This window comes from Raphanus sativus, chromosome 6 (genome assembly GCF_000801105.2).
Source record: "Raphanus sativus cultivar WK10039 chromosome 6, ASM80110v3, whole genome shotgun sequence".
Classification (NCBI taxonomy): domain Eukaryota; kingdom Viridiplantae; phylum Streptophyta; class Magnoliopsida; order Brassicales; family Brassicaceae; genus Raphanus; species Raphanus sativus.
In genome coordinates, this window is record NC_079516.1 from 46,619,261 (window position 1) to 46,641,271 (window position 22,011).

The 22,011-nt window shown below is 34.3% G+C and overlaps 4 protein-coding genes across 4 annotated transcripts; 1 reads left to right on the forward strand and 3 right to left on the reverse strand.

Annotated features, from left to right (window-relative positions):
- Positions 1 to 154: 154 nt before the first annotated feature.
- Positions 155 to 2,334, reverse strand: LOC108812941 (F-box/LRR-repeat protein At2g29930). The gene is made up of 4 exons (XM_018585347.2): positions 2,188 to 2,334; positions 952 to 2,056; positions 713 to 853; positions 155 to 641 (listed from the first exon to the last, which is right to left on the reverse strand). Exons 2-4 carry the CDS (start codon positions 2,029 to 2,031, stop codon positions 300 to 302), a joined length of 1,563 nt encoding a protein of 520 aa, XP_018440849.1. The 5' UTR covers positions 2,032 to 2,056; positions 2,188 to 2,334; the 3' UTR covers positions 155 to 299.
- A 2,605-nt stretch (positions 2,335 to 4,939) lies between these two features.
- On the reverse strand, positions 4,940 to 6,387 carry LOC108811533 (peptidyl-prolyl cis-trans isomerase CYP19-4). The gene is made up of 6 exons (XM_018583589.2): positions 6,230 to 6,387; positions 5,984 to 6,053; positions 5,856 to 5,903; positions 5,743 to 5,766; positions 5,386 to 5,568; positions 4,940 to 5,293 (listed from the first exon to the last, which is right to left on the reverse strand). Exons 1-6 carry the CDS (start codon positions 6,293 to 6,295, stop codon positions 5,079 to 5,081), a joined length of 606 nt encoding a protein of 201 aa, XP_018439091.1. The 5' UTR covers positions 6,296 to 6,387; the 3' UTR covers positions 4,940 to 5,078.
- A 5,884-nt stretch (positions 6,388 to 12,271) lies between these two features.
- LOC108811532 (protein SMAX1-LIKE 7) lies at positions 12,272 to 15,990 on the forward strand. The gene is made up of 3 exons (XM_018583588.2): positions 12,272 to 13,683; positions 13,906 to 14,161; positions 14,257 to 15,990. Exons 1-3 carry the CDS (start codon positions 12,542 to 12,544, stop codon positions 15,706 to 15,708), a joined length of 2,850 nt encoding a protein of 949 aa, XP_018439090.1. The 5' UTR covers positions 12,272 to 12,541; the 3' UTR covers positions 15,709 to 15,990.
- A 1,717-nt stretch (positions 15,991 to 17,707) lies between these two features.
- Positions 17,708 to 21,182, reverse strand: LOC108811531 (acyl-lipid omega-3 desaturase (cytochrome b5), endoplasmic reticulum). The gene is made up of 8 exons (XM_018583587.2): positions 20,791 to 21,182; positions 20,117 to 20,206; positions 19,529 to 19,595; positions 18,830 to 18,922; positions 18,537 to 18,722; positions 18,371 to 18,451; positions 18,134 to 18,271; positions 17,708 to 18,047 (listed from the first exon to the last, which is right to left on the reverse strand). Exons 1-8 carry the CDS (start codon positions 21,087 to 21,089, stop codon positions 17,850 to 17,852), a joined length of 1,152 nt encoding a protein of 383 aa, XP_018439089.1. The 5' UTR covers positions 21,090 to 21,182; the 3' UTR covers positions 17,708 to 17,849.
- Between the last annotated feature and the right edge of the window lie 829 nt (positions 21,183 to 22,011).

A 22,011-nucleotide genomic window follows, 5' to 3' on the forward strand; every position in this document is an offset into this window, starting at 1 on the left:
GATGCAGTGTAGCTTATGTAAACCTTAAACAACGTCAAGTATCTAATCTATCATCAATCATCTTTCTAAAAATCATCAAAGATCTGCTTTCGCTATAGTTTTTTCCACTAGAATCTTTGACTTGAAATCATGAAGTATATTGTCTACAAATGCATTGTCTTTGGAGACATACTCGTAACTTATTCTCAAAACTAAATAAATAGTAAAGCATGAGATCTTGATTATCCTAGTAGAAAAGGTAGAGTTTCTCTTCTAAAAGATCAGTAAGCATGCTAATGATTTGGTTCTTAAGAGGGACATCAAATGAAATGGATTTGACAATTTGACGAAGCTCTGGGAAGCTTAGTAAGAGCATTGGTGATTCTCTGGTAGTTACTGTTATCATTGTTGTCTTCTCGGTGATTCTCAGCTACAAGACCAACCTTGACAGTTTCAAGACATTTCAAATTTCCCAAGAAATGCCTCATCTGTTTCCGCTCTCTACGAGTTCCACCATACCCGGAAATGTTCAGCACCTTCACTTGACATGTCGATAAACAACATACTTCCTCCTGCTCCTGCCCCTCCTCCATCTTCTTCTTTTTCTTAGCTATGCAAACACAGGCGTCCCCGCATTTATCTGTTACTTGGTGCACAAGACCCTAAAAAGCAAAAACTCAGTTATAAACAACAATCTAGCAATACAATCTAGTCTGTGTATTTAATTTTTAACCTTGATGACTAAAGTTTCCAGGTTGGGAGAGTTGTTGAGAAGAAGTGGCACCACTTGCCATCCTCTTTCTCTGTCACTCTCAAAAGACAAAGTAAGGAGATTGTGAAACACCGGCATTGATTTACAGTAAATGTGAAACACCTTAGATCACAGAACCAAGATCACAAAACCAAAACCAAACATTAGATCTGAAACCAATCAATAAAAAAAAAGAAGAAGAAGAAGCAAAGCTGACCGACCTCAAGAAAATAGGGAGACAAGTGAAGAGTTTTAACGTTGCTTATCCCTACAACCAGATTTGCAACATCAGGCAAACCATCTTCTCCTTCACCATCACTGTCATCATCAGCATCATCATTATCATATATATCATCATCATCATCATCATAATGAACCTCTGCATTATGCTCCACACCAAAACAATTGTCATCTTCATCATAAACATCCTCATCCCAACCACCGTCACTAGAATCATCAACACCATCCTCCTCCTCCTCCGCAGCTAAAACTCTCTCCTGCCTAAGATCCAGTCTAGCTTCCACAAGCGAGGTGAAATCAACATGGTAATGCCCGGCGACGTAACCAGAATAGTCAAAGTACACAAGACTCGGCGTCTGAAACACCTCGCTAGCGGGAGGGTCCCAGTAATTAAGAGAAGCGTAAGAGATGGTCAGTCTCTTAACAGAAGGACTCGACACGGCGACGGACTGATTCGCCACCACCCAGCTACACTCCGCTGGAGAAGCGTAGCGTATGAGCAACTCCTCGAGCACAGGGCAGCCGGTTATGAGATGTTCGTACACCTCACAAGGCTCAAACCCAACCGAGACGAGAGAGAGCGTTTTGAGGTTGGGGAAAAACACGCCGCCGTTAGGAGGAAGACCGGAGATGAAAAAACCGTTTGATAACGTGAGCTTGACCAGCGTGCTGCTCGTGAAGGACTCTGTTTTTATACCGTGCAGACACGCGCTCTCCAAGTGAAGCTCCGAGAACCGCTCGAGGGCGGTGCGGATCCACGCGTCCACTCTGGCTGTGTCGTGTCTGTGTTGGCAGTTGAGGGAGAATCTTTTGATGATCGAGGAGTTGGTTAAGAGAGCGAGTGTTGTGTCCACGAAAGCAGAGAAGCCGCGGGGATCACCGATTGCGTCGTTTAAATAGAGGTTGTCTACGAGGGAGAGAAGATTCCTCCACCGTTTGGACAGAACTGATGTGGAAGCAGCGAGTCTTGTCGGAAGCAGAGAGAGGATTTTACCGAGAACCTCGTCTGGGAGAGTGCTGATGGAATCTCTAGAAGTCGTAGAGACTCTTTGGGCAGACATGGGATTAGGGTTTGTAGTTGAAAACCTATCCAATGAAAAACTCGATTAAGGTCACAAGTTCGGATATATTATGTGTCTCAGTCCCACCAATTCAGACAAAGGAAAGGGATCACGTGATGTTTGTCAGAGTCTATAAATGTATATAGGTGAACTTACGATTTGAAAGGAAACTAGAAGACGAGGGTTGTTACAGAGACGATGAAAGACGAAGCAGCTTGTTTTGCTTTGGTTGACAAGAAGAGAATCGACGAGGGTTTTCAACTTTCAACAGAGAGCGAGCTCAAACGCAGCGTTTTGGGTTGGTCTAATAATATCTGCTTGTCGAATTTTTTTTTTTCTTTTGTCAATTTTTTTATTTTTTCTTGATAACTCAAATTATTTGACTGACTGAAGTCTAATCAACTAAGTACACTCGCAACTAAAATATAAAATCAACTAAATTTTTTTAAACAAACTAAAATATTTGAGTAAAAGGATGAAATTTTTATTAGAAAAATAGTTAGTAGTTCGAAGAATGAAGAATGAAGATTTTTAGTGAAGCACAACTATTTAAAAAGTAGACTTAATATTTAGAAATTTTCATTTATAACATTATTTTCAAAAAAAAGTTTATTCAGATGCAAAGTATAGAGGAGATAGTGTTTTAGATCTTTTCTTGAATGCTTTGTTTTATAATTAAAATTATATACTTAATTCCTAGAAAAAGAATATATCTATGGAGCATGAATAGTATCTATAGGGACATATTTATTGACTATTTTCATAAAGTTTTTATTTATAAGGAATTGACAATTAGAATGCATGATCAAAAATTTGTCATATATTTATGTGGAGAACTAAATTGAATTATCGATTAAATACATTTTTCTTATGAAAAATTTTCAAAAATGTAACATAGTAAAATATTAATTGGAACTTCCATTTTTTTGTAAACAATTACAAACATTAATGAGTATAATTAAACTAAATCAAATTAATTTAATATATTAAAGATTGGATTACATTATTGTCATTCCAAATTATTACCATCCAAAGCAAATTTTTTAATAAACTGATTTCAAATATATTTGTTCAAATAGTTCTATCATATATTGCTTTTCAAGCATGAAAAATGGGGCAATTGGAATGCATGATTCAAAAATTGTTATATAGTTTTGTGGAGAACTAAATTGAATTATCGATTAAATACATTTTTTTATCAGGGGAACTTTCAAAAATGTAACATAGTAAAATAATAATTGTAATTTCCAATAATTTGTAAGCATTTACAAAGATTAATGAGTATAATTAAAATAAACCATCTAATATATTAACGATTGGATTCTATTATTCTTAATCCAAATTGTTACCATCCAAAGCAAAAAAAAACATTTTTAATAAACTGATTTAAATTTATTAATTCAAATAGTATATAATAGATTGTTTTGTCAAAGGAAAAACGCGAAAATAATATACCCCACCAAATCACCAATTAAATCGTAAAATTGGATCTCGAAAGCAACCTCTTAATGATCGCCTTACAACAAATCTATGCAGCACTTTACAAACTAATGATAAAGCTAAATCAGATACTCTTCCGGTTATCCAGCTCAAACTTTTTTTAGGAACTTCTCTGCAAATTATGTGAGTTGTGCTTCTATCTTCTCATAGTTTTTTTTCTTGGAGAGTGTAACATTTGTTGATATTTAGAGGGAGATTCTTCAATCTGATTGGACTGTTCTCAACAACGAAATCATTATCAATAGACATAACCAAAAAAAATCACCTTTCTTTCTTTCCAATAAAACAATTAGCATAGCACCACCAAAACCAAATTAGCTATTTGTTAAATAATTGCAAAAGTAAAAAAACAAAAAGAAGGAGAATTTCAGTTCCTTGAGATTGATATAAATGATTTTCCACTGAGTGTTTGAATATTAATAGAATTATGGATGAAACCGTCATTTTCCAAAATTTGGTATGTGATATCTACTTCCAACAACATTGAAACACACGAGTTAAAGATAAGAAAGTTATTTACACGTTTGAACAATTGTTGTGCAGTTTCTTTATTTTTTTTTATGAAAATAAGTGCAGTTTCTTTTTGCTAAAAACATTTTTGCAATGATAAAAAATAAATTGTCGTCTCTATACTAAAGAAGCCAACTCGTACTTCATATATTTGAAAAATATATAGCAAATGTATAGTTTAAAACTTTATATATTGAAAATTGTTGATTTTTTTCTGTGGTTTTCTTTCACTAACTATTTGATAAAATTGGATTCAAACTTGACTTATGAAAGCACATGTTAATTATGAAAACTACAATAAGTCACAACGGCCAAAGATATTAATTGATAGAATTGGCATAATCTTACTATATGTTTATGCTTAGAAAACTTGCTAACGTCAAATGCAACAATATAACAATAGTAATTAAAAGATAAGCTATCTTTCAATCTTTGTATGCTTTTCTTTGTTGTAGATATTTTCAGTTTACCGTAAAATGCTGAAAAGTTATAATACACATGGCAGAATTGGTAACCATAATAGAAACAAAAGTAACGGATATGAAAAGAATGAGTAAAAAGTGTTAAAGAAATGGTAAATATTTTAAAGAATGTTAAGAAATGCAGTGTTCTTATTCATTTCCTTATTATTCAAAGCTATTGTATGCATAGCACAGACAAAAGAACTAGTGTGACAAAAAGAAAACCAAACTACCAATATCGTGAAAGTACATTTAAAGAAAGTTGCTAGTTTCTAGTTGATGTTTTAGTAAATCGGAGTTGTGTTTGTAGACAAAAGTAAAAAAAAAAAGGTTGTGTTTAGTAACAGTAAGTATATAACTTAAAAACCTACTTCTCTTCATGAAGAAGAAGAAAAACAAATCTCACAGAGAAAAACATACGCAGAAGTCACAAAATCTATTTAGAAAATGATTTATTTAAAAAAAGCTCTGAAACTGAAGTGCTTTTGTTCGGTTGGATAGCATTCGAGTGTGTTTAAAATACAGAACAACTTAAAAACCCCACAATCCTCTTCATGAAGAAGAAGTGCTTAGGGTTTAGAGAGGAAGCTCTCCACTGTCAGCAATAACAACTTTGCTCTTAGGAGTTCCACTTTGCTTCCCCTCAGCTTCAATCTTGTAGACAACATCCATTCCTTGTACCACTTTCCCAAACACCACATGCCTTCCATCTAACCAGCTAGTTGTCACCGTCGTGATGAAAAACTGCGAACCGTTTGTGTCCTCTCCAGAGTTTGCCATCGAAAGAAAACCTGTTTTTCCCATTCACATTTTTTAAACCATCATCAGTTAATTATGACACACACCTGCTAAACTTGGGTTGAGGCAAGTAAATAACAATAACCTGGTCCGGTATGCTTGAGCTTGAAGTTCTCATCAGCAAACTTCTGACCATAGATGGATTCTCCACCCATACCGTTCCCGTGCGTGAAGTCACCTCCCTGGATCATAAAACTAGGAATGATTCTATGGAACTTGCTCCCCTTGTAGTGTAGAGGTTTCCCGCTCTTCCCAACACCTTTCTCCCCTGTATACATCCAAGACCATGAACAACATGCAACTCCGCATTAGGGAATAACATTCCCAAGTATATGATCACAAATCATATCATTATACTCCCAAACAAGTCTCCACCAAAACAACGGGACGCTCTTTGTCAGACTTGTAATAAAAAAGAATATAATCAGCAGCAGTAGCTTACCAGTGCAAAGAGCTCTGAAGTTTTCTGCAACAAGGGAAACCACACACTCATTGGTTACTCTCTTGGATTAAAAATACTAATGCAATAATGGTCTCAAGTGATGATCTATATACCTGCAGTTTTGGGAACTGTCTTGCCGAATAGGCCAATAACAACTCGACCTGCAACATAACAGTAATCAGAGAATCAAACATCTAAGGAAACCACGCATCTAAGTAAACTTTAAAGAACATATTCATACCAGCTTCTTTGCCATCAATCTCAACATCGAAGTAAACTTTGTGAGTGATCTCCTTCGGATCTTCCTTTGCCTAATAACAACAAAGGATGCGTTTGATTAGTTTCAACTAGCGCAATACATCAACTGAAAAACTATACTAGTTACGATCTGATGAAAGCAGTAGCTGTGGATCTGGATCATAGTGGTTTAGATTCAATGTCGCGAAACGTTGACTAGATCCAGAATCGGGAGGATAGGACTAGTTACCTGGACTAAAGCCAGAGCAGCGAAAATGAATAGAGTGAGGAAGAGAATGGAGGTAGATCTCGCCATCTTCGTGATCGCTTCTTCTCAATCGAAACACAGTGTGAGAAACAGTAGCAGATTACAGGAAGGATTAAGGAAGAATGAATGCTTCTGTTTGATGGGCCCGGTTGATGAGATGCTAACATACGCTGGAGTTTTGTTGGGCTTCGAATGGGTTTACAATTATTATGGCCTTATCAATATAACGTAAACGTTTGTATACCAACTGAGATCACAAACCAACTCTACATATATGAACATAGATTTCTAATTGTTTTAAACTGAAGTTGTTAACAAATTGTCTGTGTTTCAAACAAAAGTGTTTCAAAAGAAAAAAATTTGTTTATGCCTTAAAATTCTCAGGATGGGTCTTGGTGCTGGTGCTGGTGGCCTGGTGCGTATTACCCATTATTTCTCATATCTCAAGGCCAAGGTGAAGAGCTTGGATATGTCCAAGGCACTCTCATATTTTAAGAGCGAAGGTCTTTTGACGGTCCAATCATATTCCCTTTGTTAGCTGTTGTACTAGGAATGTGAGCTTTTTTTGCTGAGGTGTGGTTACTTGACGTATATATCGTTCTTTTTTTGGTCAATACGTACATATTGTTTATATAAAGAAATTTTATAAAGTTGCTTTCGATATCTTTTACTAAAAAATGTTAAAACAAGCGTGAAATTAAAACAAACGAGTTATATATGAAATGTAGATCAATGCATTTATCTCGTTCTGAAATCAAACATAGCAATGTTTCTTCTTTATCAATCAGCTGTACCAATTATAAGTAATTCAATTTAAAATGCATTATCGCAAATCTTATATTTGTAGTGTTACCTAATGTTTGTTCATAGCCGTGTGTGTCACACTTCACATGTAATGTCAGAAGATAGGATCTGTTTTCAATTCTACTATCATATGCTACCGTGCAACCACTAATAATTTGATTAACCAGTAGTACAAGATGCATCTACATGACATCTTACTTAATGTGTGTTGTTCGTTTCTTTTTGGTTCAGTGACTGGGGACTTCCCTTCCTCTCAGCCGCCTCTAACACAGCTTGTTGTATTTGAACTATAATACTTAAACGATCGTTTTATGTTGTCGAAAAGAAACGATGGTTTTATCATATGTTTTTCAAATTCACAAAACATAATTGTTCGGTTTCCAATTTCTTAAAGTTATCGATTTTGACTCGTCACCAGAAAGACACACCAAAAAGATAGGTCACCAGAATTGACCGATTAACACAACATTGTCGTGGTGGTGTCAGTAAGACGACAGCACACCACTCAAAAGTTCCGAGTCTCTCTCTACTAAACATAATAATTGTTCGTCATTCCCATTTTTATTAAATCAGTAATCGTGTCAAAACAACATGTGTTTTGGAGTTTTTGCAAATTTCTTACAAATACATTTTTGATCCATATACTTTGAAACATTTGCCTTTCATCCGCAATCGTTGGAGCCTTCCCACTCAAGTACTCGTAGAAAAGGAGTCATTACATTTGTTGTAAAGTAGCCTTATTATAAAAGATAAAACATCCTCCGTTATCTTTTGACATTTGAAAAAGTAGTTGTAATCCTTTATAAAGACAAATAATTTTCCATTTCCTTTTAATCTAAAAGCTCCAAACCTCTATTCATATATTTTTGAGAACTATAAACAACAATTAAATTTTTAATTCCAACAAAGTTCGAATTTTCTTCTAGATGCTTATATTTTCAGTTTACATGACTAATGGGTTCAACCATGGAATCACCAACCCAGCTCCGCAATCAAACACCACATTGGTGAATTTTTCATTCTTTTTCTCCCTGAACAGTACTTCCATTAAAATTTCAACCAGTAATTTACAACAAGAACATCAACATCAACCCGAGCTGCCCAAAAGATTGAGAAACTAAACATGCGGATAAACATCATATCCCCTAAAACTAAAGCCCTATAGTAAGAGACCGAGGAAACAAAGAAAATTTGCAAATTAGCCAAGTAAAAGGCCACATTTAGGTCCCAACCTTATTGTCCGAAATCCGAATTCGATCTAATATCTGCTACGGATTCGATCTAAAAATATGATATCCCGAATGCCCAAATCTGGATCCAAATAATAAAATCTTGGATCAATCACAACCGAATCTGGATCCAAATATCTTTAACATATATTAAATTTTTAAATTCTATTAATAATTTTATTACTCATTATGTATCATTTTAAGTGAATTTTAAGGTTTTTCACAAATATTAAAAAAATGCAAAATTTTATGTAATTTATCTTGGTTATATAAAAATAGTATTAAATAAAACTAGCTTAATCAATGAAAAAGATACACTAGTTTGTAATTGGTTAAAAAATTTAAGTGACAATAAATTTTGTCTAGAAAAGTGAGAATATCATTTATTTTGAAACAAAATCGAAATCCTTAAAAACTATTTTAAATGATACAGAAGGAGTAATATTTATACATAAAATTAGTTTTATAATATTATATTTTAATTTTTATAATATTATGAGCATATATATATATATATAATCTTGCATAAATATTTTTTAGAAATTTTAATATTTCAAAAATATATTTTTATTTTTTAATTATTTTTATGAATCTGGATCCGGATGTGCGGATCCAAATACTAAATCTACGGATTCGACAGATTTATATACCTAATTTTCTTGGATATCTGAATCCATCCCACATGCATCAAACTCGAACAGCTACAAAAGAAAGTTCTGGAAACTAAAGACCCTCTTGAATTATTTAAGTTAAGAGAGCTGAAACGCCATTTCAGATACACTATCTGCATTGACGAAGCCATTGTTTAACCCTACAAAATAGGGACAAAACCGAACAACGATGGAGAAACATACACAGACAAGAGAGTAGTACATCTCTAGTGCTATGGTGGAGTGGGAGGAAAAAAAAAACTGAAACTGGATTTAGATTTTCAGAGAGATAGGCGAGAAAATATTTTAGAGAGACATAGATGGGCTCCATATTTTTTCACTCCACCTTGTTGTAAAGTTCAATATTTACATTATAGTCTTCATTGCAGAGAAACATATACACTAGCATATTCACTAGAAACAAAATATGTTCACTAGGTGGAAGAATAGTTTTGACTTTGGAGCCTTCAACTTTCTTTTGTGGCGAGTGGAGCTATAACTTATTATTTTGAAATGAATTAACGTTCTGAATTAACTAATAGACGGTATATACAGTGTAGTAAATAAATGAACAAAACTAATATCAATACTCCCAAGATAACAAAAAATAAACGGTCTAAATACAATACTATGTCTTACCTTAAACATGCTGTTAAAATGTATTAAATACTGAACATTGAAATCATTTTTGATGTTGAAATTTATTTATTTGCTAGTAAAAGGGACAGTAGCATAACTACTAGCCAGGTCTAGAAAAATGCAAAACATCAATAAATATGTCATATATGTGGCAGAACAAATGAAGAACTATAATGAGCTAAAATATTTTTAGAGGACTACTTAAACTTAAAGAGGTTGATCCTCAGAAATAATATCTTTAATAGATTCTACTTTTAAGAAGAAAGACAAACACATTTGCGTATCCAAAAAGATGGAATATAATGAGATTTATCATTTCATTTTGTATTCAGTATTTTAAATTCGGTAGAGAGTAGAGAAGTATTACTACAAATAATTGTCTAAAAACAAAATAAATTGCCTTTAATAAGAAGACAAAAATGTAAAAGAGAAAAGTAAGGGTCAAATCGAATAGCTTTTTCTTGGAATCGACTCCTGGGCAACACATTTGGTAATGTATATTTATAGAGTTTTGAGTCTAGTTCATATTTCACATTTCTTACTCTCTGCTTACGTGTGTATATATATTCTTTTTCTTTTGTTAAAAATGTAAATTTCATTAAGCAAGTTAATAGAAATGTATGCTTCTATAATAAAAACTGTTATTCTTAGGAGAAAATATAGAAGAATATTACTTTTATTTCTATATATAGATAAATTATATTATAAAGCCATACATTAGAACAAAACCAAATCTATAATAGAGATTTGTTTAAAAAAATTAAAGATATATTAAAAATACTCTTGATGTAGATAATTAATTTCCAAGTGGCTTTTTCCTACAGACGAGTCATCTTTTGTTTCAATACCGGGAACTAGACCTACCGAAAACTATCAAAACTCCCAAATTTTAGCCAAAAAAACTATCAAAACCCATATGATCTTTTTGAAAGAGACCAGATTATTGCATATCTGATCTTAGATCACCAAAAACACATATAGGTCAACTTCAGAACAAAGTTTGATGAAATATTCTAGCTTGGTCTCTAAATTTTAAAGAACACACACATATTATATATATATATATATATATCAAATTACCATATTAATTTTTAAAATTAAAATTCAGATTAAAATATATGTGATCTCTTAAATCTCAGACTGAATCTAAAAACATTTCCCTACTCTACATGTCTACCATTCGTACTTACTTGCATAAACTTTTAGCCTTTATAAGCCTGAATCGTAGGCCGTCAATTTAGCTTTGAAACGAATTTACTAACTTGTAGTACTATTTTGCTAGTTGAAAACAAAATAATTGACATAAAAGGAGCCGATGTTCCGGTGATCAATGTTTTGTTTGTCCTTAGTTGGTCTGAAAATATCAAAAACTATTTTGTTCCCTGGTAATAATTATTACTCGTTGAGTAAATCTCCTTTTCCAAAAGGGGAAAGACAAAAGGAGGCCTTTGTGAGGGAGAATATAAAAAAAGTAAAACAAAAAAGGAAGTTTTATTTTCTTCTTCATTATTATTAATAAAAGACTTTTGCAATGACAATGACACAAAAGTAGCATATAGATGGTGGTGGTGGTGGAATTTATAAAGGGGGTTGGGGCCTAATCACTTACTCATGCTTTTATTCTTTACCATATCACATCCATCTATTCTCTTAAAAGTAAAATCATATCACTGTCTACCACTGAATATATGCTTAATTATAATTTAAGTTGACCTGTCTAATTAATCATTCTTATTATCTTTTTAAAATGCATAATAATTCAAAATCCTTTACATAAAGTATCAATTTTCTATTCAAATCAATCAAATTAGAACTTTTTTTGAAGCAAACTTATTTTTACCATGATCATCATGTTTTATTTTCTCTATATTTTTTTTTTTAGAAAAACTAATCGATTAGGACAACATCTTATTGATCTTGACTGATTCTCTCTTTATTTGACTTGAGAATTGTAATGATTCTGAAATACTATGATGGCTCTTGTGCTTCCCTGTAACTCAATATGATCTTATGGTTAATGCTTTGTCGAATAATTTTTAGATGAGTGTCATTGCTTTATATATTTGTCTTAGATTTTTACCTGATTTTATTCGGTTAGCATGAATTAAGTATTTTAATTATTTTGTCAAATATTCAAGAATAAAGGTAACAAAACTAAAAGAAAGATAGCAAAAAAGGGAATAAAACTTGCATATAGATTCAGGATATTTTAAACCGAAGGACCAAAACTTAAATTGGGTTTGGTGTGGAAGTATAATGTGTATAATACGAATACAAAGTTGGAAAATAACGAAAAGAAGAAGAAGATATGCATGTATACTTAGATTTTAGATATTTTTATCAGCTGAATGAATAGATTCTTAAAGATAAGAATAAAAGAAGAGGATATTAAAAAATGTTGAAAAAAACTCATAAAAGAGAATAATTGTGAAAAACTGTTGGGATTGTCAAATCTAAAATTAATTGAAATTTGAAAGAGTATAAGCCAATAGAAGTAAAAGGAGATCTTTCACTTGGGCCATAGAGAATCTATGCTCACTATACATGTGCCACTGCTCCTTCAATATACACGAGGATTGGGGGCAACAACAAAAATACAAAACTATGAATATAAATTAAAAAAAAAACATAAATATTACATATTAACGGGACCCATGGACGATAGACCAGTTAAACAGCGACTCTTCTTTCTTACATATCTAAGCGTAAGCCTGAGGTTTGAAACCAAAGCAATAAGAAGCAAACAAAACATATAAAGCATATAAATAAATAAAATACTTTTTCAAAAAAGCGACTACTCAGTTTGATATTTTTGTCGTAAAATCCATATCAAGAAATTTCACGCGTGATTTGTTTAATAACATTTCTCACCATCTCCTTCTTCTTTTGTGATCTTTCTTGTTGGTTGGTGTAGTTTGAGTTTGATCTTGTAGTTAGTTTCGTGATTTTGGATTAACACTTAACCGGCGGCGATGCCGACACCGGTTAGCACGGCCAGACAATGTTTAACAGAAGAAACAGCACGCGCGCTAGACGACGCAGTAGCCGTCGCGCGTAGGAGAAGCCACGCGCAGACGACGTCTCTCCACGCCATCTCCGGTCTCTTAACCATGCCTTCCTCGATCCTCCGCGAAGTGTGCATTTCACGCGCCGCTCACAGCACGCCTTACTCTTCCCGCCTCCAGTTCCGCGCGCTCGAGCTCTGCGTCGGCGTGTCTCTCGACAGGCTCCCTTCCTCGAAACCACCACCCGCGACGACGACGACGACGGAGAGCGAGGCGGAGGAGGAGCCGCCAGTGTCTAACTCCCTGATGGCGGCGATCAAACGCTCTCAGGCGACTCAGAGAAGGCACCCGGAGACTTATCATCTCCATCAGCTCCACGGTGGGGTCACTACTCAAACGACGTCGGTTTTGAAGGTCGAGCTCAAGTACTTCATATTGTCGATACTCGATGACCCGATTGTGAGCCGGGTGTTCGGCGAAGCCGGGTTTCGGAGCACCGACATAAAGCTCGACGTGCTTCATCCTCCCGTGACGCGGTTCCCGCGCTCTCGCTGTCCTCCTCTGTTTCTATGCAACGTAACTGAATCTGGTTCCGGTCGGGCAAGATTCGGGTTCAGCGGAGGAGACTTCGACGAGAACTGTCGGAGAATCGGCGAAGTGTTGGGTCGGAAAGACAAGAAGAACCCACTTCTTGTCGGGACTTGCGGCGGTGAAACGCTCAAAACGTTTAGCGACTCGATCAACAGAGGGAAGTTAGGGTTTCTGCCTCTGGAGATTAGCGGGTTAAGCGTAGTTAGTGTGGAGAGAGAGATCAGTGAGATGAAACTCGATGAGTTGGGAAGGATCGTGGAGCAAAGCTGCTCGAGATCTAAACCGGGGACGGTTCTGAATCTAGGAGAGCTCAAGGTTTTAACCAGTAGTGATGTTCTCGTGTCGAGGCTCTCGGAGCTGTTGAAGCTTCACCGTGAGAACCTCTGGTTCCTCGGGAGTGTCTCGAGCAACGAGATGTATTTGAAATTGATCGAGAGGTTTCCGACGATTGACAAAGACTGGAACCTTCATCTTCTTCCTATCACATCTTCGAATCAAGGAGTTTATCCCAAGTCAAGGTAATGTCTTTTGTATTTTGGCTTTCTTTTTTGGTTCAGTTTAGATAATAAGATTAGAAATATAATACTGTATTTGAAAAAAAAAAATAAAGAATTTTTTTTTTTCGATTCAGTTCATATTTTCCATATAATTTTAGTTCAAATTTCTAGATAATTAGTATTTTAAAATTAAAATATCGGAGCATTTGATTTTTTCGAATATATGTTATGTTTCATCTACAGTTTGATGGGATCATTTGTGCCATTTGGAGGGTTCTTCTCATCAACATCAGATTTCAGAGTACCGTTTAGTAGTAACTCAATGAACCAGTCTCGTCTTACTCGGTGTCATCTCTGTAACGAGAAGTGTGAGCAAGAAGTCACAGCCTTAGGTAAGTCCGGTTCGATTACCACCACCGATGATCATCAGTTTTCAGACAAGTTACCTTCTTGGTTACGTAATGTAGAGTCTGAACAAGACAAAGGGATTCTCAGACAGGTGCTGCTTTCTACGAACAAAACTTCCTAGTCTGAAATTCAAATCTCTCTCTGTTAGTTAATCTTTAGATTAGTTTTGCTTCTCATCCAGTGCAGGCTAAAGATGATCCAAACACATTAGCTTCTGTGCAGAAGAAATGGGACGATACTTGCAAAAGAATCCATCAAACTCCGGCGTTTCCTAAACTCAGTTTCCAGCCTGTTAGACCACAGTTCCCACTTCAGCTCGTGTCTTCTAGCCTCCAAGCTGTGAAGAATCCGCCGCACCAATCCGGTTTATCAATAAAAATCTCGAAGCCAAAAAATCATACAGAAGATCTCACGAGCCGCGCAACAACGAACTCGCCTTTGAGCTGTGTCACTACAGATCTAGGCCTGGGAACAATCTACCAGGAGTCAAGCACCACAACGGTATCACTTAACCGGAGAGGCTTAGAGAAACCATTGTCGCGTAACTGCAAAGACTTCAAGTCTCTCAGAGAACTACTCTCTCGGAGAGTCGGGTGGCAGAGGGAAGCTGTGAACGCCGTTAGCGAAATCATCTGCGGATACAGAGATAACAGAAGCCGCGTAGCTTCGACCGCAAGTAATGTCTGGCTGGCTCTTCTCGGACCAGATCAAGTCGGGAAGAAGAAAGTAGCAACAGCACTCGCCGAAGCTTTGTTCGGCGGCGGCCGAGAAAACTGCGTTTGCGTGGATTTCAAGGCACAGGACCGGCTCGACGATAGGTTCAGAGGGAAAACAGTGGTTGATTACATCGCCGGAGAAGTGTCAAAGCGAGTGGAGTCTGTCGTTTTCATAGAGAACGTTGACAAAGCTGAGTTCCCTGATCAGGTAAGATTGTCTGATGCTGTGAGAACCGGGAAGCTCCGTGATTCACACGGAAGAGAGATCAGTATGAAGAATGTTATAGTTATTGCTACTACTACTTCGGGGTTTGATAATAAAGACAGTGATCGTCATGTCAAATACTCCGAGGGAAGAGTTCTCAGCGCCAAGAAGTGTAAACTTCAGATAAAACTCGTCGACAATGCTTACAAGAACGGTCTAAATAAACGAAGACAGGAGTTGGAAACAGAGCTTCGAGCGGTAAAGTCTCAGCGTTCGTTTCTCGATCTGAATCTCCCCGTGGATGAGACAGAAGCAAATGCAATGTCGGAGAACAGTAGTAAAGCTTGGCTCGAGGATTTTTTCGAGCAAGTAGACGGGAGAGTGACGTTCGAAACGATAGACTTCGATGGGTTAGCGAAGAACATACAGAGGAACATCTTGTCGCATTTTCATCGGTCGTTTGGACACGAAACACCTCTTGAGATCGAAAACGATGCGATGCTTCGGATTCTAGCGGCCTTGAGATGGTCACCAGATGAAGAGAAAACAGTTGATCAGTGGATGCAGACTGTTCTTTCTTCAAGCTTCGCTGAAGCGAGACAAAAGTATAATTCCAGTTCTTCTTTCGTTGTGAAACTTGTCGTCGCCTCCGAAAGTTCAACCGCTGAAGAGGAAACGGCGGGAATACAGTTACCGCCGAGAGTTGAAGTGATCTAATCATTTCGGTTTATTGTTTTATCATATACATAATATGGTGACGATTGTTATACTATAGATCTCCTGAGAGTTTTGTCATCGATCGGCTTGGTTTGAGTTTGTGCTTTGTCAACTAAATGTATATTATCTTTATTATAAAGCTTAAAAGCTGAGCTAAACTGTGGTATATAGCTTTTAAAGGAGGGCCAAATTACCACATGTTTTGGTTTTAGTTGTTTTTTTTTTACCATGGTTTCTGTATATTTTGCGTAACGATATTAGCATCAGTTTCATTTCATATTAGGTTCTGCATTGTGCTAAATTTGTATATGAAGACCCATTCTGTTACTCTCTTTCACAAAGTTCATTCCAAAATTGTTTGTAACGTTTCTGCACGAAAATGATTTTTTTTTCTTTTTTAATTGTTCAAAGTTGAGTCTTGACCCTTTTTATAGTTCTAATGTACAATGTGGATGATGAATAAATTTTGTTTAGATGGCGCACTAAACTTTACATGGATATTGACAGCATTACGAGATTAATGAATTTGAATTTTCTGTAGTGACTGGTTCACGATGTCAGTCCTTTGAAAAATTTACTGTTATATTACATGTATTTTGCATCTATCTTATTAAAACAGAAACATTCTGTTGGACCTAACATTTATTTTGTAAGTTTTTAAATTAAATACACATTTATATTTTATAGTTAAACATACATTAAGTCACTAATGTTCCTTTCTTTATACTACTATCCATGTTTCCAAACAATATACTTATTTCTTTATACTACTATCAATGTTTCCAAACAATATATTTTTATACTACTATCAATGTTTCCAAATAATACAATAATTAATCTTAGTTATTTTATATCTATCATTTTCTCTTTAAAATTTTGTAAAAATGTCATAATTTCATAAATTGCAAAATAGTGAACTTTAAAATTTCGATTATAAGATTACAAATTATGAAACTATTACAATTTAAATCTAATTAGATTACATATCGGTCATCCATCAGTTCAATCGGTTAGTCTCGGGTTTTAGTAATTTTTTAATATGAATATTTTAAAAACATAAATTGAATTGTCAGATCTCCGGATTAACCGGTATAATCACAATCGGGTTGAATTTAAAAATACTGATTTAAATGCAAAAATATTTTAAATACACACTCTTTAAAAATAACCAAAATATTTGTTAAATTATTAGTGAATTTTTCATCGTAAAATATCCCGCGCTTCAAAAGCGCGGGTCAAAATCTAGTTGATCATTAAAAGAGGTACATAGCTAAAACAGTCCTTTAAACACTTGTAAGTTTTGAGTGATGAATAGTATTAGATATATCCTACAACAAAATTAAAGTTAGGATTTGGAAGTTTTTTCATCATCGATTAGAACAAATGCTATAAAGTTAAATTAGAATTGTGCGGGTGTTGATTTTCATTTTATATATATAAATAGTTGGATTGATGGTAAAATAAAAAAAAATTCAAATGTTCAGAATTAAAATAATAAGATTACATTTAATGAAGAATCAAATATAAGTTTGTTAACCAATCCGGTTTGTAGGAATGGATAGTTATATTAAGAATGATATATTATTAAGTCATATTATTAATAATAAATAAATGATAATTGATTTTTAATGATGGTCCATTTTAAAAAAAATTGCACATGAATTGAAGTTTGAATTCTGTTTTAATATATAAAATCGCTAAATTAAAGAACCTCTATTGAATTTCAATAGATAGCGACGAATGCGTGTTTTTGTAAAATTATTCAGGTCCTGAGATATCTGGCGCTTAATAAGGTTTTTTTTTCTTGAAAAAAAATGAGGCTTTTATATTTGGGCCGTAAAGCATCTCCAATTACTGAAAAAGCGACAACTCCGTTACACATTGTTGTTGTGCTGGGACCCAAAAACGGCGTGCATTTTGTCGATTTTCAGTGGAACTGTCTTTTTCTTTTTGTCCAAACCAAAAAAGTTCTAAAAGATTCTTTTGATTGCAACGAAAGGAAAAGATAACAAAACTTCCACTTTTTATAATGTAAATACATTAATAAAAAAAAGGTTTCACGAGTACATTTTAAACTTAAAACAGCAACAAATAAGCAAAAGAAAAGGAGTGTTTATTCCTAATAGAGCTAGGAAGACGGGTTAATTGATTTTAGATTTGTCAGAAGCATAAACGTAGAGATCTGGATCTGTCTCGTAGAAGACAATATCACCAGTGTCACTGACGTAGTGATCTTTTTTAATACTTGCGACCAAACTCTCCACCAAGTGAATCGGTATTGCTCCTGACGTCTTCGGCTCTCTGTAGTATCTTCCCAGCACATGTTTAGCTGCTTTCGTCTATCGACAATTCATTAAATAAATTAGTAAGTAATCACACTTTAATCGAATGAAACTAGAGAGAAAGAGAGAGCTAAATCACTCACGGCGTCGACCAAGTGGTAGTGAGGGATTTGTGGGAAAAGATGATGGATCACGTGAGTTCCAATGTCGTGATGGATGTTGTTGAAGATTCCATAATCTCTATCAATAGTTGTTAATCCTCCACGTAAATAACTCCATTCCTATTATTATAGGCAAAACATCAAAAATTAAGATTAATCAATAATTCAATACTAACCATTATTGCTCTCTGTTTCTTTTTAAAAAATTGATTTAATTACCTTGCCTCTGTACCACGGCAACTTCTCATCATGACCATGATGATGCAAGTACGTGACAGCGTCCAACCACATCACAAAAATCTGAAAAATTTCCAAAAGTTTATGTCAAAAAACAAATTTATTATTAATAATATATAAATGTCTAGTAGTAATATATGAAACTTACAATGTAAGGAACACCATAGACTTTGAGAACTGTGACTGGACCAAGGAGGAACGATAGATAAACAAGAGTGGCCAGCATTATGGACCAGCAAGTAGTTGAAGTTGCAATAAGCTTCCTCTCGCTTGGAGCAAATAAACTACTGTATGGGTTATAATGTGACCCTTCTTTTCCAGGACTTCTGTACCACTGTAGTAAAAGTCCAAACAAAATTAATTTATATATTGGCTTAAAACTCAAAATCTAAAACCATTTGTAATTTCAAGGAAAAAGATAGAAATTGGAATTTCTTTTACAAGATAGATCGGGTAAGCGAGCATGGGCAGAGGGACAGTGTATCTGAGCATCCGAGTACTATGGGGCAAGCTCTTGTACAACTTTTCTGGCAGCTGTTGCACCAAAAAAAAAAAAGCTTCTTTGGTAACTGAAATACATAATTTTAATTAATATGACTATTACTAATACTTTTTTTTTTGAAACAACTATTACTAGGACTAACTATTATATAGATTGAAAATTTGTCATTCTGGTTATATCCGTATTAATTCATTGCATGTGATGTGTTTATAAGTTTTCAATTATATAATTATTTTCAAAATTGCAGACAAAAATATTACGAAAACGCCAAAACTGAAAAAAGATACTAATAATGAAGAAAAGTAAACGGATTTCGAGGAGAATCATTTTGTGCTAAGGATTCGAATATAAGTGGTCCATCGTTAAAGTTAGGTACTATAAAACTATATATTTTTCATTTTCTGAATGAGTTACTAACCACTAAGAAAATAAATTACTGCTGAACTATTAACACTTGCAAACTGTTTTTTCCTACAGCTAAAAAACAATCTGACAAGTGGTCGGTCTGGCCTCAAACTGAAAACATAAAATAATAAAATTAACATATAGAATCCTAAGAACATAGACATAAGAATAAATTCCGAGAAACAAACAAATAAATAAAAGACAAGAGAAACTATGACAGTAGGAAAGATTACCGGAACCCAAGACTCGTCGTTTTCAACATGGCCATGGTTCTGGTGGTGTGTCCGATGGCTTATTCTCCTGCAAACCCCAATTGCATATTCATTTTTGTGAAAAATGAAATTGTCTCTATAAATGATCTAACAATCTCACTCATTTTATATTTATAATAAGAAATCCTCATGAAATTGATGCATGTAAGTCTTTTTCAAAGATATCTGAAGCTGATGTAAACAATTAACGATAAATGAAAACCTCAAAAAAAAATCAAAAATCTAATTTTACTTAAGAAGATAAAAAAACTCAGGACCATAAAATAGGCCCATATCATTTAAAAAAAAGGTTCGGATTCTTTTTCATTGGTTGCTAAAGATTTGATGCTTTTGAAAAGAAAAGCTACCTCATATAGTCACATGCATTGTTTAATACGATTCTCATTTAAATATGAAATTGCTACTCTAGCAAACAAAAAAACAGTTGGTAGTTCCAGTTAACACAGATTACAGTTTGCTAGCATACACCTAAGAATGACAAACGAAAATGTAAGAAATACGAAAACAAGTACTAATAATTTACATGAAAATAGTTAATAAATGACTTACCAACCATGGTAAGGAACGAGGATGAATGAATGAAGAATGTGACCAACCACACTGTTCAGCAGAGGAATGTCTGAGAAACTCCCGTGCCCACTGCCATTATTCAATTTTATTTTCACATCATTAGTTATCATAAAAACGTATTTACATTGCACAATTTATTTTAATTCACACTCTTTAACAAGGTAACAAATCCGGTATATTACGCGTCACTTAAATCTCGAAAATAGATTGGAACACAAAAAAAGAAGAAGAAAGAAGAATATATTTTTCTTGTTAACAAAACAAGAAAATTTCTGTAAAAAAGAAACAATATATTATAGTTTCTTGATATTATACTATAATTATAATTAAAAGTTCCGGAGATCTAGATAACGAGAAACAAAAATCGAGAACATCAAAAGTAGATCCATAAAATGCGGAAATAATAGTACTAATTAAGAAAAGAAGATATTTTGTTACGGGTCTTACGACCAATGAATGATGATGCTTGAACATTATTGATGAAAGAAAAATCTTTAGATCTTCTTCAACCTTTATTTTATACTAGTAATTAAACATATCAAAGTAACCTCAAAAGAATTAAATCTTGAAGTCAGTGACGATACCCATGAACATGCATTCAAGAAATTAATAAAATTGACAAAAAGAGACAAAATAATTAAAATATAATTTACCAGTCGTGGCCAAGAACGAAGATGGCCCAGAAAAGGGTTCCTTGGGCAACCCAGTAGAGTGGCCAGAGGAACCAGCTATCAAAATACACAGCGGCCATGGCCAGAGCCGCGACGGCGAAAATGTCTCTGGCGACATAGCTCATAGATCTCAAAGGACTCTTGACCCAACAATGCTTAGGAATCGCCGCCCTTATATCTCCGATCTTAAACGGTGGTTGTGCGCTTGGATCAAACCCTTCTTCCTTCCGAGCACCGGAAACTCCGTTCACATTGCTGCGCTGGTCCATAGCAACAACCATTGCTGGAGAGAGATTTGGGAGAAGTTTCTCTCTCTCTCTCTCTCGATGTGTGGGCTCTCGGTGAAATGTGGTGAAGAAGGTTGATGGTTTTTTTGGTTGTGTGAGGTTGGCTTATATAGAGGAGAAGAAGATGAATATGCTCCAATTTGTAACTTTTTTGTTTAATCATTTATTTAAAGAATAAAAAGAGTAATTTAGCTGTAATTTTTTTTTGTACAATGGGTTAGGTGTATTACTCTGTTACGCAAAAGTACAGTTATAAAATTCTAAGAAAAACATTTTGCCATTTCTGGTCGTATAAATTGTTTACGTTTAAAATTTACACTAATTTCATAAACATGAGATTCGAAGATATTTACTATTCATTACGTTATAGGACAATCTAATTTATTAAAACTGAAGTACAAATAAGATTTGACCCTGAGTTTTCTTCAATAATTACCAACTCATGCCATTGAACAATCCAACATTAATTTCTGCCAGACTTTGATTATTACATTTCATCGAAACCCATTAAAACGATTTACAATATCTATTTGGGCCGGCATATTATCATATCTTAGAATTAAAATCAGATATTGACTTCTTAGTCAATACACGCATATCGGTATATGATACCGGAAACAAAATGAACCGGAAACAAATTGAACCAGAAACAATATATTATATATAATATTAATTCACATAAATTATGATATTAATGCAATTTTCTATATGTATATTACTACTATGGTTTTCGTAAAACATAATCTGAGAAGATAGTCAGCTGGTCATGTTTCGGTCATTATGTATTACGAGCATTCGGTTAAGTAACCAACCATTTTTTTTTAATCTTTCATTTCTTACCTACAAAGAAAATTTGAAAGTAAACAAAAGTATTAAATGTTTAAGCTGACAAGCTAAAGTTTGCACAATCAAATTT